The sequence below is a fragment of the Dipodomys merriami genome, unplaced genomic scaffold, assembly GCF_024711535.1.
Source record: "Dipodomys merriami isolate MVZ:Mamm:240054 unplaced genomic scaffold, mDipMer1.0.p SCAF_89, whole genome shotgun sequence".
NCBI lineage: Eukaryota > Metazoa > Chordata > Mammalia > Rodentia > Heteromyidae > Dipodomys > Dipodomys merriami.
In genome coordinates, this window is record NW_027206501.1 from 2,605,575 (window position 1) to 2,621,113 (window position 15,539).

Below are 15,539 nucleotides of genomic sequence, written 5' to 3' on the forward strand. Positions count from 1 at the left end.
AAGGAAGCGAGAGGTTGGGGTTCATTTCTGTGGTCAGTCATAGGCTGGTTGCTCTAATTTCTAATATATTTATAGTAAATAAAATGGCGAAGAACTCTTACAAAATATCGTTTAAAATTATATTGAGTACTGGGGCTTTGAATTTAGGACCTTGTCCTTGGGTAGGTGCATTCTGTACCACTTAAGCAATGTCTCCAATACTTTGAATATTTTTCAAATAGGATCTTGAGTTTTCCCTTGGGCTGATCTTGGACTGTGATCCTCCTACCTTTGTCTCCAGAGATACATTGGGATTACAGGCATATGACTTGATGCCGAGCTTAATTTTGAGGAAACATATTCCTGGTTATTTTCCAGCAGGCATCCCCTCTCTGCTAATTGGCTGGGATTATAGGTATAATTTGTGTTTTTCAGACAACATTATTTCTGGAGCTTCATGAAATCCTGTGTGAAGAGTCAATGATTTGATGATTCTGACTCATTTTCCTAATATTTGTTAAGCTATCCTAAACAGCATTTACAGCAAATTGTTTTGTATTAACACAAAGAGGAAGCTGTCAAGACAGTCTCAGACTGACTTCACTGATGATTCAAAAACTTGACAAGAATTAAAAATTTATTCATTTCCCCAAAGAAGCTAGAGTGTACCCTGAGTGTACCTTATCTACTTTATTAGATGTTCCATCCCAGATTAACAGAGTGGTTTTGAGTTTTTATTAACTCTTGAAGTTTTATTTCAGTATACAAACTTTTTTATTTTCTGAGATTACATGAATAGAAAATTTGCTTACTTATGAATGATCATAATTCAGTAATTGACTCCCATTTAGTCACTCTTTATATCAAGAAATTTGGGATTTGTTTATAAGAGATTATCTCTTAGGTAATTTACCTTGTGCCCTGAATCTCCTTCCACGTGGAAACAGAAAGGAAGTTTCTATCTATAATTGAAGAACTATAAATTGAAATTAAATACATATCATAAACCTTATTTCAGAGCATAAGTATCTGTCTTAAGTGAAATATTATTTAAAATATATTGGAGGGACATGTTTTTGAAGGTCTAATATGAATAAGGGAATACAAAATAAAATGTGTGTTGTATAATCCATAATCTCATTTGGTTTGGTGTCTGATAAAGTATTTAATTTATTTTTGACTCATGCTATTTATATCTGTGCAGTTGCTTTTACAAATAATTAAGCTACTTTGCCATGTGCTACCAAGAGATATGTACCACAACTGATATTGATACGTTCTTGCATTAATTCATTATATATTTAAGCACACAAATTCACTTTAAGATTTATCGGAGGAGGCTACAATGCTTGATAAGCAATGTACTCATTATCTTGCCCATGTAATTGTAACCCCTCTGTACAGTATTTTCACAATAAAAAAAGATAAAAGACCCTCCAAAAAAAGATTTATCAGTGCTAATAAAAAGATTTATCAGTGCTAGAGAAGAAGCACCATTTAACAATCTTTAATCCATACAATGGCTTGTGAATTCTAATTCTTTCGTATCTCTTCAGTGCGCACTTATCATAACTGTTAGTTTTTTAAAATTCTTCATTGTATTTTTCCTAGCACTACTAAGCCCATAGTCTTCTGTGCTTAATATGCATTTTAGTATGTTTAAAAAAAATCTATTCAGCCTAGCACTGGAGGCTCATGCCTGTAATCCTAGCTGCTCAGGAGGTGGAGATCTAATGGCAGCAGTTCAAAGCCTTATTGCCAGTTAACCACTAGAAAAGAGAAACTGACATATGGTTCAAGTTGTAGAGCACTAAACTTGAGCAAAACAGCTCAGGGATAGCACTCAGGCCTTGTGTTTAAGCAATAGGATCAGCACACACACAAACATTCACAAAATCCCTTTCAACAAACAGAGTTTCTGTATTAATTATTTTTAAATAGTTAGCATTAAAATACTAACTTAGTAACTTAATTTGTAAGTAGTACAAATTATATAAATATGCTGGTATGGAAAAGAAATCAAAAGACTAGTGTAGTTCAGTGTACTGATTGAAGTCTCTAGCATATCGTGATTATTAATTTAGGAAATGAGACTAGAAGTAGAAGTTGAACCTTTGCATATTTCTTAGTAAGTGGAGGTGCTGGTGGCTCCTGCCTGTAAACCTTGCTACTCAAGAGAGCTGAGATTTGAGGATGGAGGTTCAAAGTCACTTCAGCCAAAAAATCCTTCAGACTCTTGTCTCCAATTCATCACAAAAAAGTTGGAAGTAGAGCAGTGGCTCAAGCGATAGGGTACTATCTTTTAGAACAAAAAGCTAAAGAATAAAACCAAGACCATGACTTCAAGCCCTAGTACCAATACAAACAAAAAATAAATGAAAGTAAATAAATAGACAGAGAGAAAGGGATAAAGATCTCAATTTAGAGCCCTTTATGTGATCCCATTACTTACATCCCAATATAAAAGCACAAAGACTATGCTTTTGAATCTGAAACTTACAAATCTGTGAGTTAAAAATTGACATATACAGGTCACTAGACATTCAGACAATGAGAACAGATGAGGTTATTCATAGGAGTGGATTACAAAGGTTCTATAGCTATGTGCATATGATTATATAAAATAATATTTTGAAATAAAAAAGAAATGGAAAGAAGAAAAAATGACATGTTTATTTTTAGAACAAAAACATGCTTATAAATTTATCCTGTTTTCAACTTAGCTAGAATATTGTGTAAAGAATGTATTTTCATATGAATACTGAATATCAGCATATTCAGAAGGACTGAGTATATAGATGTTAGTATGCTAAATATTTGTTCAGTAATTACCTTTTTTTAATAGCTTGCCTTCACAGTTGCTTATTTCTCAATTTGTACACCTTTCCCCTTCATAAATTTCACCGTATGTCTCATAATTACAGTGTTTTGTTTACTTTTATCTTTACTTTTTTGTTAAAATAAACACAAGGACTGGAGTTTTGCTTCAGGAAGCAAAGTTACTCATAATCTTTTAAAGTTGAAGTCATTACTTCACTAAAAAAATTAATTCTATTTCTGTGTTTTCAAGTAGCATCAAAAGTTTTTACATAACTAAAAATACATACCAGTTGGGTTTTGTAATTATATTTTGTTATCATAGAAATGTTTTATTTTATCTATGGAACCAAGCCAGTAACTTGAAACATTTTTAAGGATTTACATTAGATTGGCCAATAATTTAAATGACTTCAAAAAATTTAAAAAAAATTTCTATTTATTTGGAAAATGTTTCAAATTTAGTACACATCTAACATGCTTGCAAGTACTTGCCACATCTTTTTCTTTTTTTTTTTTGGCTCAAATTCTATTATTGCTTGTTCTTTTACTTACTTCATGACTTCTTTGAAGCCCTGCCCTATTTTGTTCTTTGTCCTTCTCTGTGTGATTAAATGAATGTTCCTAATTTTTCCAAATACTCTGTCACATCTAGACAAGTCCTGCTTTCCTTTAGGTGGTCCAATAAGACCAACAAGGCATGAAAGGACAAGGTACTATGTCCAGACTATAGTTTCTTTGTTAATTATAAAATTTTATGCCTCAATTATCCCTTTGTTGCATATGAGAAAGACACCAACCAGAGAAATTATCCTGCTAAATATTTATTTGTATCATATACATACACGTTTCTAATCCCACCCTGTTCAATCCCATTTTCTTCTGTTTCAACTAGGTTTTATTTTTTTTTTAAAACTTTAATTTTTGGATCTCCACAGGCTGAATCTCAAGATATTTTAATAGAAGAAAGCACTGTTTCAAACTGTCTTCCAGTTAACACACACACACACACACACACACACACACACACACACACACACACACACACACACACACACACACACACACACACACACACACACAGAATATAATTGTGAATGTTAAAATAAGAAACAGCTGTTAAAGCAACTGGCAGACACTTAAGTAAATGAAGATTAACAGAACATTTAACATTTCATGCTAATTTCCTGTATCTGTCTATATTCTTAATTTTAAGTCATTAGTGAACATTTTGTAATGAAGGTTTCTACCACAAGCAAAACAAAACAAAACAGTACCCAAACCAAAAATGGTATGAAAGTTGTTAAGACTACACTGGTATTTTTAGGTAGAAATTAGTTCTTCATATTATCAAGAACCTTTCTATATTCTCTAGCTCTATCTTCCTTATTATTAAATGTATACCCCTCTTCTTGACACCAATAATTTCAGAACCTGCATCAAGTACACATTAGAGGTTTATTAGAGTGGTTGTGTTCGAATAAAAGTGAAATTTCTCTTGTGATGGCTCACACCTGTAATCCTAGCAAGTCAGGAGGTTGAGATCTGAAGATAGTGCTTCAAAGCCATCCTGGGAAGAAAAGGCAGACTCTTCTTCTGACCAGCAAAGCTGTAAGTGGAGCTACATACAGCTTGAGCTGCTCAAGTAGTAGATAACCAACCTTGAACAGAAAAAAGCCAAGGAAAAACACAAGGCCCTGAGTTCAAGCCTCAATACAGGCACCAAACAAGAAGTGAATTTTTTAAGGATTAATATTAGTTACATTCACATTTATATTTGTATAGACATGTATAAATGAGCATCTTTAAAAAAACCTGTTACATTTCATAGATTCCACTCATCTTCACACATATTTTCTCTATCCATTTGTAAGGTTCTAAGCCTAAATTTCCTGCATATTATAATTGTGTTTCTAAATTTGTGAAAGTAAAAGATGAAATTGTAGAGCAAAATTGAACACTTTGCCTTTCAGGGGCCTAATTCCAGTCCTATTGTTCCATGTATTTTATTTTAGAAGTTACTAAATGTCCTGTTTTTTCCTGTCTTGTTCACTGGGCAAACAGGGGTAGATGGTCCCCCTCCCTAGATAGGAGACGACCTCCTAGCCCCAGGATTCAAATCCAGCACGCATCTCCGGAGAATGACAGGTACTAGTCACCTCCTTATGGACAAGTGGCTTCTAGAGGCTCATAGGACACCAAGTAAAGGATGTTTGAAAGGAACTATGGTTAAGACATGCTTTCTTCCAGAAACAACAGTGAAATATGGAACTCTACCAGTAATTCCACATCTGTTAAAGCACCTCAGAATATTTACTAAAAGACGAGCAGCATAGGAAGTGGTGTCATTTAACATCAATAAAGTCAAGATCAGTGAAAAGTTCTCTTCTCGGAAGCATTCATTACAGTGTTTTGAATTTATTTATTTATCCATAGGTATTTATCCATAGATTCTTGATTATATTAGATTACACGAAAATTCTCAGGTGCTTTAAAGTGTATTAAAGTCTGCCAGAGCAGACTGATTACATCTGAGAGCTTAATCTCAGTTACCTTTGCTGCTGTGTGAGTCTGTTTTCAAGATACCATTTAGGCTTTGGGGTTAAAAATGGTATTAATGAAGAGCACTTGATTCTCATATACTTTATGTATATTGTGTTTTTAAACCAAATGTTGTCATCTAGGGACATTCTGCAAGGTAGGTTGAGAACAGTCAGTGCTTTGAATATACTTTATACAAGCTCTAAGAAGTGTCACAACATCGATGCTCCAGGGCTATAATATTCTTAGTTTTCAGTCATTTAATTCTCCCATTTTATTGTTTTTTCATACATAGTACTTACAGTATTTTTTCTGTGTGGTAACAAAAAGTTTGGGGCATCAGAGATCCTTTTCGTCAGCAGAAATTCCATCAAACAGTGGTTGTTGGTGGCTTACACCTGTAATCTTAGCTACTCCAGAGACTGAGATCTGAGGATTGTAGTCCCAAGCCAGCATGGACAGACAGATCTGAGAGATTCCTATCTCCAATAAATCAGCAAAAAGCCAGAAGTGTAAGCGTGGCTCAAGTGGTAGAGCATCAGCTTTGAGCATAAAAGCCAAGTGAGAGAGCAAAGGCCTGAGTTCAAATTCTAGTACACACACACACACACAACACACACACACACACACACACACATACACACACACACACACACACACACACACACACACACACACACACACACACACACACACACACACACACATTCTATCAGAGGCTGGTAAGAAAGAGAACAACCAGATACCTGATAACTCCTTGGATAATCATGAAGGCTCTTTTTTTGCTTGTTTCCTTTGCACCAGTCCTGAACAGGGCCTATGCACTGTTCCTGAGTTTATTTGCTCAAGACTAGCACTTGACCACTTGAGCCATAATTCCGCTCCTGTTTTGCTTTTTTTTTTTTTTGGTGGTTAATTGGAACTAAAAGTTTCACAGTCTTTCCTACTCAGGCTAGCTTTGAACCTTGATCCTCAGATCTTAGTCTTCTGAGTAGCTAGGAATATAGGCATGAGACACCAGTACTTGGCCAGCTCTTTGTTCTCGACAGTAGTTGTAGCCTGGTAAAGAGTGATATAATTTATTTTCTCTGTGTACATAATTAGAATATCTCCAGAATTTCTACTTGATAGAAATACTAGACTTCATAATTAAGAAAAATTAATGTCATTTACCAATGTTGGGAAAGACAACAAACTTCAAGATTTTGAGTGTATTTTAATTCATATTAATCATTTAACATAACGTGCATTTGGAATTCAACATTCCTTAATTCCTTCTGCTACAAAATGAATAATAGTGTAAGATTTCTAGGATTAGAAGAATTAGTGAAATCTCCAGTCTAAAATTTATTAACAGGGATAAAGTCATTTCAAATAAGAATAGAACATCACTGTGGAAGTTAAATAATAACTTAAAGTCTGCGTTGCTACTAATGTTTACAGTAAGGATCTATTGTGTCCCTACTGTGTACAGTGAACAATGGCTAATTAAAATTCTGATTTAGTATAACAAGGTCTTGATGATGAAGGAACTTAGAAGTTCTTTTTGGAAAGGTAATTCTGAGAAGTTTTGAATTTATTCTGAAACAAAACAAGTATTACACAATTAAATAAAATAGTCTTTGTAATGAATATAAACACAAGTTTATCTGAGCTTTCATTGAACAATATAGAAATTGATAATAGTTTCAATTCTTAGTATACATAAGATGTCATTAGCTTCACCTGATGATATATGGTATATGAATTAATTATATTGTTAATTATAAATATATATTATTAATAAGTTCTATGCTGATTATTAACTAGAAATACATTCTAATATGCACATATGTATTCTAGGTGATTTATGTGGTAGGTAATAATCAGCATAATATATATTTCATGTATTTACTAAATACAAAATTTTGTATATAGTTTTTATAATGACTTATTTATAAATAAATCCTATATTAAACCAGAAAATAATAAATCTTAAATAGCTTAAAACTACAATTTTATTGTTGTAGAGAATAGGAAATAATAGCCAATCAGCTTTCATTCATCAGCAAGAATAAAAGATGCCATCAAAATGAGAAATTATTAACTAATGGTGAATTTGGAAGTAGCCATGTCACTCACTTGACAAAGCATAGCAAACACAAGCACTGTACCTGTTACTAGCTCTACTTCTCACTCAGAAATCCCTACTATTCTAAGTGAAATACCATCAGGATGGGTAGAGTGAATATTTATTAGGACTTGGGAACAGGGGCTCCCTTTGTCCCTGGACACTGGCAGTGAGAAAAACGCAGTGTGGTTATATTTGTGATTTTGTGTGTGTGTGTGTGTGTGTGTGTGTGTGTGTGTGTGTGTGTGTGTGTGTGTGTGTGTGTGTGTGTGTGTGTGTGTGTGTGTGTGTGTGTGTGTAGGGTAGTGGGGGTCCTGTGGCTTGAACTTGGGGCCTGAGTGCTGTCCCTGAGTGTTTCTCTTTTTTTATTTTTTATTTTTTTGCTGGTTGTGGGGGGCCTGAACTCTGGGCCTGCATGCTGTCCCTCAGCTCTTCAGCTCAAGGCTAGCAATCTACCACTTGAGACACAGCAGCACTTCTGGCTTTTTCTGCTTATGTGGCGCCAAGGAATCGAACCTAGGGCCTCATGCATGCAAGGCAAGCACTCTACCACTGAGCCACCTTCCTAGCCCCTGTCCAGCTTTTATTGGTCAAGGCTAGAGCTCTACACTTGAGCCACAGTTCTACTTCCACCTTTATTGGTAGTTATTTGGAGATAGGTCTCACAGGTTTGCTGCCTGGGCTGGCTTTGAACTACAATCCACAGATCTCAGCCTCCTGATTCACTAGGATTAGGATTACAGGTTTAAGCCACTTTAGCCTGGCTTGTCATTAGCATTCTTGACAATATCGATTTTATTGTTTTACAAAGTATCAAATTACATAGGTTTGTATACAAGAATAATTTTTTGGAAATTATTTTTAAACAATAATAAAAATTCACTAATTGGTCAGATGCTGGTGGCTTGTGCCTATAATATTTGTTATTCAGAAGGCTGAGATCTGAGGGTGTAGTTTTTTTTTTTTTTAATTTAATTTTATTTTATTTGAGAACATACTGTACAGAGGGGCTACAATTACATGGGCAGGATAATGCATACATTTCTTACCAAGCATTGCAGTCTCCTCCTTTGTTTACCCTTCACCTCCCTTCCCCGCCTCCCCCCTCCCCCCACCCAATTATACCCCCCTCCCCCCCCCCACACCGACATTGTAAAGCTGGTTTTGACATGACATTTTGTACTTCTCATTGTTACAACAGGTCCACCTGAATCCTTAAACGACTTGTTTGTCCCCATCTCCTCCACATGTTATACTGACATCAAATATAGTGAAAGCGGGGGTTACACAGTGGGGGAGGGACATACAAAGCAACAAAGAAATAATCTTATAAATGCGTTAGAAACACATGCATGAAAGAAGCGAAAACATTAAAATACATATTTAAGGGTTCATTTTCCTAACATCACATTATCTGACCTTTTCCGCTTGACTCATACCTATACTATATATTGCAAATAAGGGAAACCATGGGACCTATGCTTCTTTGGGCCTGGCTTACTTCACTTAATATAATTTTTTCCAAACCTTTCCATTTCCTAACAAATGGGGAAATGTCATTCTTTCTGATGAAGGCGTAGAATTCCATTGTGTATATATACCACATTTTCTTGATCCATTCATCTACTGAGGGGCATCTGGGTTGGTTCCATATCTTAGCTATGGTAAATAATGCTGCAATAAACATAGTTGTGCTGGTAGCTTTAGTGTGGTCTTGTTTGTAAACATTTGGGTAAATGCCCAAAAGTGGGATTGCTGGGTTATAGGGGAGATCTATGTGAAGTCTTTTGAGGAACCTCCATACTGCTTTCCAAAGTGGTTGAACAAGTTTACATTCCCACCAACAATGAAGTAAGGTTCCTTTCTGTCCACATCCCCTCCAGCATCTGTTGTTGTTAGAGTTCTTGATTTTTGCTGTTCTAACTGGAGTGAGGTGATATCTCAATGTTGTTTTGATTTGCATTTCTTTTATGGCTAGGGATGTTGAACATTTCTTCATGTGTCTATTGGCCATCCTTCTTTCTTCTTCAGAGAGGCTTCTCTTTAAGTCTTTCGCCCACTTATTTATTGGGCAGTTGTTTCTTTGAGGATTTGTTGTTGGGTGGTTTAATTTTTTGAGTTCCAAGTATATTTTAGATATGAGACCCTTGTCCGTTGTATGGCTAATAAAGATCTTCTCCCAATCCGTGGGCTTTCTATTGATCTTGCCGGCTATGTCCTTTGCCCTGCAGAAGCTCTGCAATCTTATGCAATCCCATTTGTCCAACCTTTCTTTGATTTGTTGTGCTTCCGGGTCTCTATTCAGAAAATTACGGCCTGAGCCAAGGAGACCTAGGGTTTCTCCTATTCCATCCTGTAATGTTTTCAGAGTGTCTGCTTTGAGTTCAAGGTCTTTGATCCATTTGGAGTTGATTCTGGTGCAGGGTGATATATAAGGATCTAGCTTTAGTTTTCTACATGTAGTTAACCAATTTTGCCAGCACCATTTACTGAAGAGGCTGTCTTTCTTCCATTCTATTGTTTTAGCTTCCTTATCGAAGATTAGATGGCTATAGGTCTGTAGGTTCATTTCTGGGTTTTCAATTCTATTCCATTGGTCCTGAGGTCTGTTCTTATGCCAATACCAAGCTGTTTTGATTACTATGGCTTTATAGTAGAGTTTGAAATTTGGTATTGATATTCCTCCAGCAGTGTTCTTTCCGTTGAGGAGCGTTTTTGCTATTCGGGGTCTTTTATTGTTCCATATGAATTTTTGGATTGCCTCGTCTATTTCCTTGAAGAATGAGGGTGGAATTTTGATAGGTATCGCGTTGAATTTGTAGATAGCCTTGGGAAGTATTGCCATTTTCACGATGGTAATCTTGCCAATCCAGGAGCATGGGAGGTTTTGCCATTTTTTAAGTTCTGTGTTGATTTCCTTTTTCAAGATTTTAAAGTTTTCATCATAGAGGTCCTTCACTTCTTTGGTTAAGTTAATTCCTAGGTATTTTATTTTTTGTGGGGCTATTATAAATGGAGTTGCTTTCCTAATTTCAGCCACACTTTTCTCCTTGTTGGCATATAGAAAAGCCATTGATTTTTGGGGGTTAATTTTATAACCTGCTACTTTGCCAAAGTTTTGAATCAGCTTGAGTAATTTGGGAGTGGAGTCCATGGGATTCTTTAAATACAAGATCATGTCATCTGCAAAGAGGGAGAGTTTTATTTCTTCTTTCCCTATTTGGATCCCCTTTATGTCTGCATCTTGTCTTATTGCTGTAGCTAGGCATTCTAATACTAGATTGAGGAGAAGTGGAGAGAGTGGGCATCCTTGTCTTGTTCCTGAGTTAAGAGGAAATGGCTTTAGTTTTTCACAATTGAGTATAATGCTGGCTGTAGGTTTGTCATATACAGCCTTTATTGTATTGAGGAATGTTCCATGGATTCCTAATTTTTCCAGAACCTTCATCATAAAGGGGTGTTGGATCTTGTCAAATGCTTTTTCTGCATCTATTGAGATAACCATGTGGTTCTTATTCTTGCTCCTGTTGATGTGATGAATAATATTAATTGATTTGCGTATATTGAACCAGCTTTGCATCCCTGAAATGAATCCTGTTTGATCATGGTGTATGATTTTTTGGATGAATTGTTGAAGTCGATTGGCCAAAATTTTGTTGAGAAGTTTTGCATCAATGTTCAACAAAGAAATGGGTCTATAGTTCTCTTTCTTTGATGAGTCCTTGCCTGGTTTTGGGATGAGGGTTATGATGGCTTCATAGAATGTGTTCGGTAGTGAGCTTTCTCTTTCAATTTCATTGAAGAGTTGGAGGAGTATTGGTGTGAGCTCTGCTTTGAAGGCCTTGTAAAATTCCGCTGTAAAACCATCTGGTCCTGGACTTTTCTTAGCTGGGAGGTCTCTTATTGCTGTTTCTATTTCAATGCTTGATATGGGCCTGTTAAGCTGGTTTAACTCATCTTGGTTTAGTTTTGGCATGTCAATATTTGCTAGGAAAAGGTCCATTTCTGTCAAGTTCTCAAACTTATTAGCATAAAGTTTTGAGAAGTATTCCCTTATAATGTTCTGAATCTTGGTTGTTTCTGTGGTGATGTTTCCATTCTCATCTCTGAGTTTATTAATTTGGGTGTGTTCTCTCCTTTTTCTGATTAGATTTGCTAAGGGTCTGTCAATTTTGTTAAGTTTTTCGAAGAACCAACTCTTTGTTTTGTTGATTCTTTCTATAGTTTTTTTGGATTCTAATTCATTTAATTCTGATTTAATTTTGATTATTTCTTTCCATCTACTGGATTGGGGTTTATCTTGCTGCTCTTTTTCAAGGAGGTTTAGATGTGTCATTAAATTGTTAGTTTCCGATCTCCAATTTGTTGATGTAGGAGCTCAGAGCTATAAACTTGCCTCTGAGTACTGCCTTTGCTGTGTCCCAGAGGAGCTGGTAATTTGTGTGTTCATTTTTGTTGAATAGCATGAACATTTGAATTTCCTTTCTAATCTCTTCCATGACCCACTCATGATTCAGCAGTGTGTTGTTCAGCCTCCATGTGATACCGGACTTTCTTTGGTGGCTTTTGGTGTTGAGTTCTAATTTTATTCCCTTGTGGTCAGAGAGAATGCAAGGTATAACTTCAATGTTTCTGAATTTAGACAAGTTTGCTTTGTGGCCTAAAATGTGGTCTATTTTAGAAAACGTTCCATGTGCTGCTGAGAAGAACGTGTATTCTGATGCTGCTGGGTGAAATGTTCGGTAAATGTCTGTTAAGTCTAGTTGATCTATGCAGCTGTTTAGATCTGCGGTTTCTCTGTTGAGTTTTTGCCGAGTTGATCTATCTAGTGGGGAGAGTGGTGTGTTAAAATCCCCAACAATTAATGTCTTTGGATCTATATGTGATTTGAGGGAAAGTAGTGTTTCTTTGATAAATTTGGGTGCTCCATTGTTTGGCGAATAGATATTTAGAATTGTAATATCCTCCTGAAGGAGAGATTCTTTAATTAGTATGTAGCGACCTTCTTTATCTCTTCTCACGAATTTTAATTTGAAGTCTATTTTATCTGATATTAGGATTGCAACTCCCGCCTGTTTATGAGGGCCGTTTGCTTGGTAGATTTTGTTCCAGCCTTTAACCTTGAAAATATGTTTGTTTTTACGGGCAAGATGTGACTCCTGCAGGCAGCAGATAGAAGGGTCTTGTTTTTTAATCCAACTAGACAGTCTATGTTGCTTAATTGGAGAGTTCAGTCCGTTAACGTTAAGAGATAGGACTGAGAGGTATTTGGGAGTTCCTGCCATGTTATCCACCTTCTTGGGGGCTGTGAAAACTGGGTTCTTCCTAAGGTTCTTGGATTCTCAGTTTGTGTGCAGTTTCTTGGCCTTTGTTGCAGTCTTGTTGGTTTTCTATGTGTAGGACATCTTTAAGAATCTTTTGCAGGGCTGGTTTGGTGGAGATGTATTGTTTCAATTTTTCTTTGCTATGGAAGGTTTTTATTTGGCTTTCAGTTATGAAGGAGAGTTTAGCTGGGTACAGTATTCTTGGTTGATAGTTGTTTGTTTTTAGGGCATGGCATACGTCATTCCAGGCTCTTCTTGCTTTGATTGTCTCTGCTGAGAAATCTGAGGTAATTCTAATTGGTTTCCCTTTATAGGTGATTACCTTTTTCTCCTTGACAGCTTTAAGGATCTTTTCCTTGGTCTGGGTTGATCCTGTGTAGATTATAATGTGACGGTGGGATGTCCTATTCTGGTCTGGTCTATTTGGGGTTCTAAAAGCTTCTTGTATCTGAATAGGCCTATCTTTTTGTATGTTTGGGAAGTTCTCTGCTAGGATCCTGTTAAACAAATTTCCTAGACCATTAACTTCTGTTTCTAAGTGCTCCTCTACACCCTTTATCCTTAGATTGGGCCTTCTGATGGTGTCTTCCAGGTGTTGGATAGACCTATCATATTTCTTGGACTTGTCTTGGATGGTTGTATGTTCTTTCTCTATAATATCTAGGCTGTCTTCAATCCCTGAGATTCGATCTTCTGCATGGTCTAACCTGCTGTCCAGACTCTCTACTTTGTTTTTTATCTCTTTTCCTTCTAATTGGTCAGCTTTGATGGCTTCAAGTTCTTTGTTGAAGCTCTGTTTTAGGTCTTGTATGAATTTCTTTACTTCCTTAATTTGGTGTTCAGTGTTTGTTCTCAAATCACTTAGTTGATTGGTTATGGTTTCTTTGGACTCCCATTCCTTCTGTTGGGTTCCATTCAGCATTCCCTTTGTGGTCTCCCTGACTTCCTTCAGCTCTTTGTTAATGGATTCCATGAATGCCTTTAGTGATCTTTGTGTATTCTCTACCTGGTCTCTCAATTCCTGAATTACTCTTTGATTAGCTTCCTCCCGTCTGTGGGATTCCTGCAGTTCTCTTTCTTGCCGTTCGTGGGATTCCTGCAGTTCTCTTTGAGTGTTCTCAGCCTGCTCATGCCAGTCCTCCCTTTCTCTTTGAGTATTCTCAAGTTGTTCACGCAAATCCTGTATCAGTTTTTGAGTAGCTTCCTCATGCTTATGATATTCCTGTATAAACTTCTGGGATGCCTCCTCTCTCTCCCTATCACGCTCATACAGAGTCCTTTGTACATTGTCAAACTTCTCATTTATCATGTTTGCTATTAGTGTTTGTAGAGCTATTTGGGAACTCTCCTCTGGATTATTCTTTATCTGTTCTAATCCCTGATTATCAAGATTGGGAATTGAGATATCTGAATTTGCCATTTTTCTTGTGTTTTTCCGGCTTACTCGGCCCATTTGAGATGAAGATAGCACCAGTTTTGTGCTAGAACACTATCTTAAGGCAACCATCAACCAAAGTTTGCATTTGTACAGTCAATAGTCTACAGATACAATCTAGTTCAACAGATACATCTATTCAACATCAAACAACTATATGTTAAAGGACTTCGAACCGCAGAAAAGAATTTGGAAAACCAGAAATTATTAGGATTAGGGAGAGATGTGGGTAAAAAATAGGAATAGATTGGTGTGGGGAGGCACAGGGAGAGTTAACTATGTCCTAATCACAATGCAGGAAATGGGTTGGGTAGGATGCAAGTAGAGAGAGAGAGAAAAAGAAGAGACGGGAAGGGGAATAAAGAGAGACCAGAAAAAAATAGAAACGTAAAAATTAATGTTATTATAGAGGTTAAAAGACCGTCTATTTAGAGAGGAATGTGAATATGTTCAGAGAAGGGGAGGGACATAGAGGAGATGTGAAAAACTTTAAGGATGGGAAAGGGAGAAGAAAAGATCAGAAGTTCATTAGAGCTAGATAAAAAACAAAAAGATAATTAAGAAAGAAAGAAAAAGAGAAAGAAGACAAGAAAAGAAAGGAAAACGCTCATTCACGTATTCCTAAAATAAAAATTATAAGATGAGGAAAAAAAAAAAAGTTACTGGAAAACGATTTTTTTTTCAGAAGAGGCAAAAATTAAAGATTAATAAAAGTTTTAGAAGGGAAAAAATTTATATATATATGTGGTAACAAAAAACAAGCAAAAAAAAAGAAAAGAAGAAGAAGAAGAAAAAAAAATTAAAAAAAAAGAAAAAAAAAAGTCTTTTGATTTTTTTTTTTTGGGGGGGGAGGAGTGGGAAGAATCCTGTATCTCCCTTTTGTCTGTAACCAGTCTCTTGTTGGAGTCTCTGGTCAGCTTGAGGTCCTGTGGCTTGATTGGTTTCTTAAGTCGGTTGGTTGGAATTATTTTAATACATAAAATCACTTTTATGAACTCACATCTATATATATTTCTTGGGATCTTCATAAAGTGTAGATCCACTTATAACCTGAAATTTATCAAATGGCTAAATCAACCAATGGCTAAAACATTAACCAAATATTTTCTAAATGGCTACTCTGTGAATAGCTATCCACAAAACAGTACATACAACTTTGAACTATCAAGCTTCTGAATTTGGTGGCCAGGATGTAGGTATTCATCTAGATATGAAATGGTAATGTATGTTACTCTTATGATTATCATTACCTAGTTCAACTTGGAGCTTTTTTTTTTTGTTGGTCGTGGGGCTTGAACTCTGGGCTGGGGCGCGGCTTCTGAGCACTTCAGCT

General features: G+C 36.1%; 1 protein-coding gene across 32 annotated transcripts in view; it reads left to right on the forward strand.

Moving 5' to 3' along the window:
• Positions 1-15,539, forward strand: part of Rims1 (regulating synaptic membrane exocytosis 1) — a 505,606-nt gene that overhangs the window by 360,750 nt on the left and 129,317 nt on the right. For 12 of the 32 annotated variants that reach the window (XM_070012125.1, XM_070012108.1, XM_070012139.1 and 9 more), the window contains one exon: positions 4,861-4,944. The exons of the other annotated variants lie outside the window; for them this stretch is intronic. In XM_070012125.1, the coding sequence (XP_069868226.1) occupies positions 4,861-4,944 (84 nt within the window). The remainder of the gene's footprint in view (positions 1-4,860; positions 4,945-15,539) is intronic. 32 annotated transcript variants of the gene reach the window in all.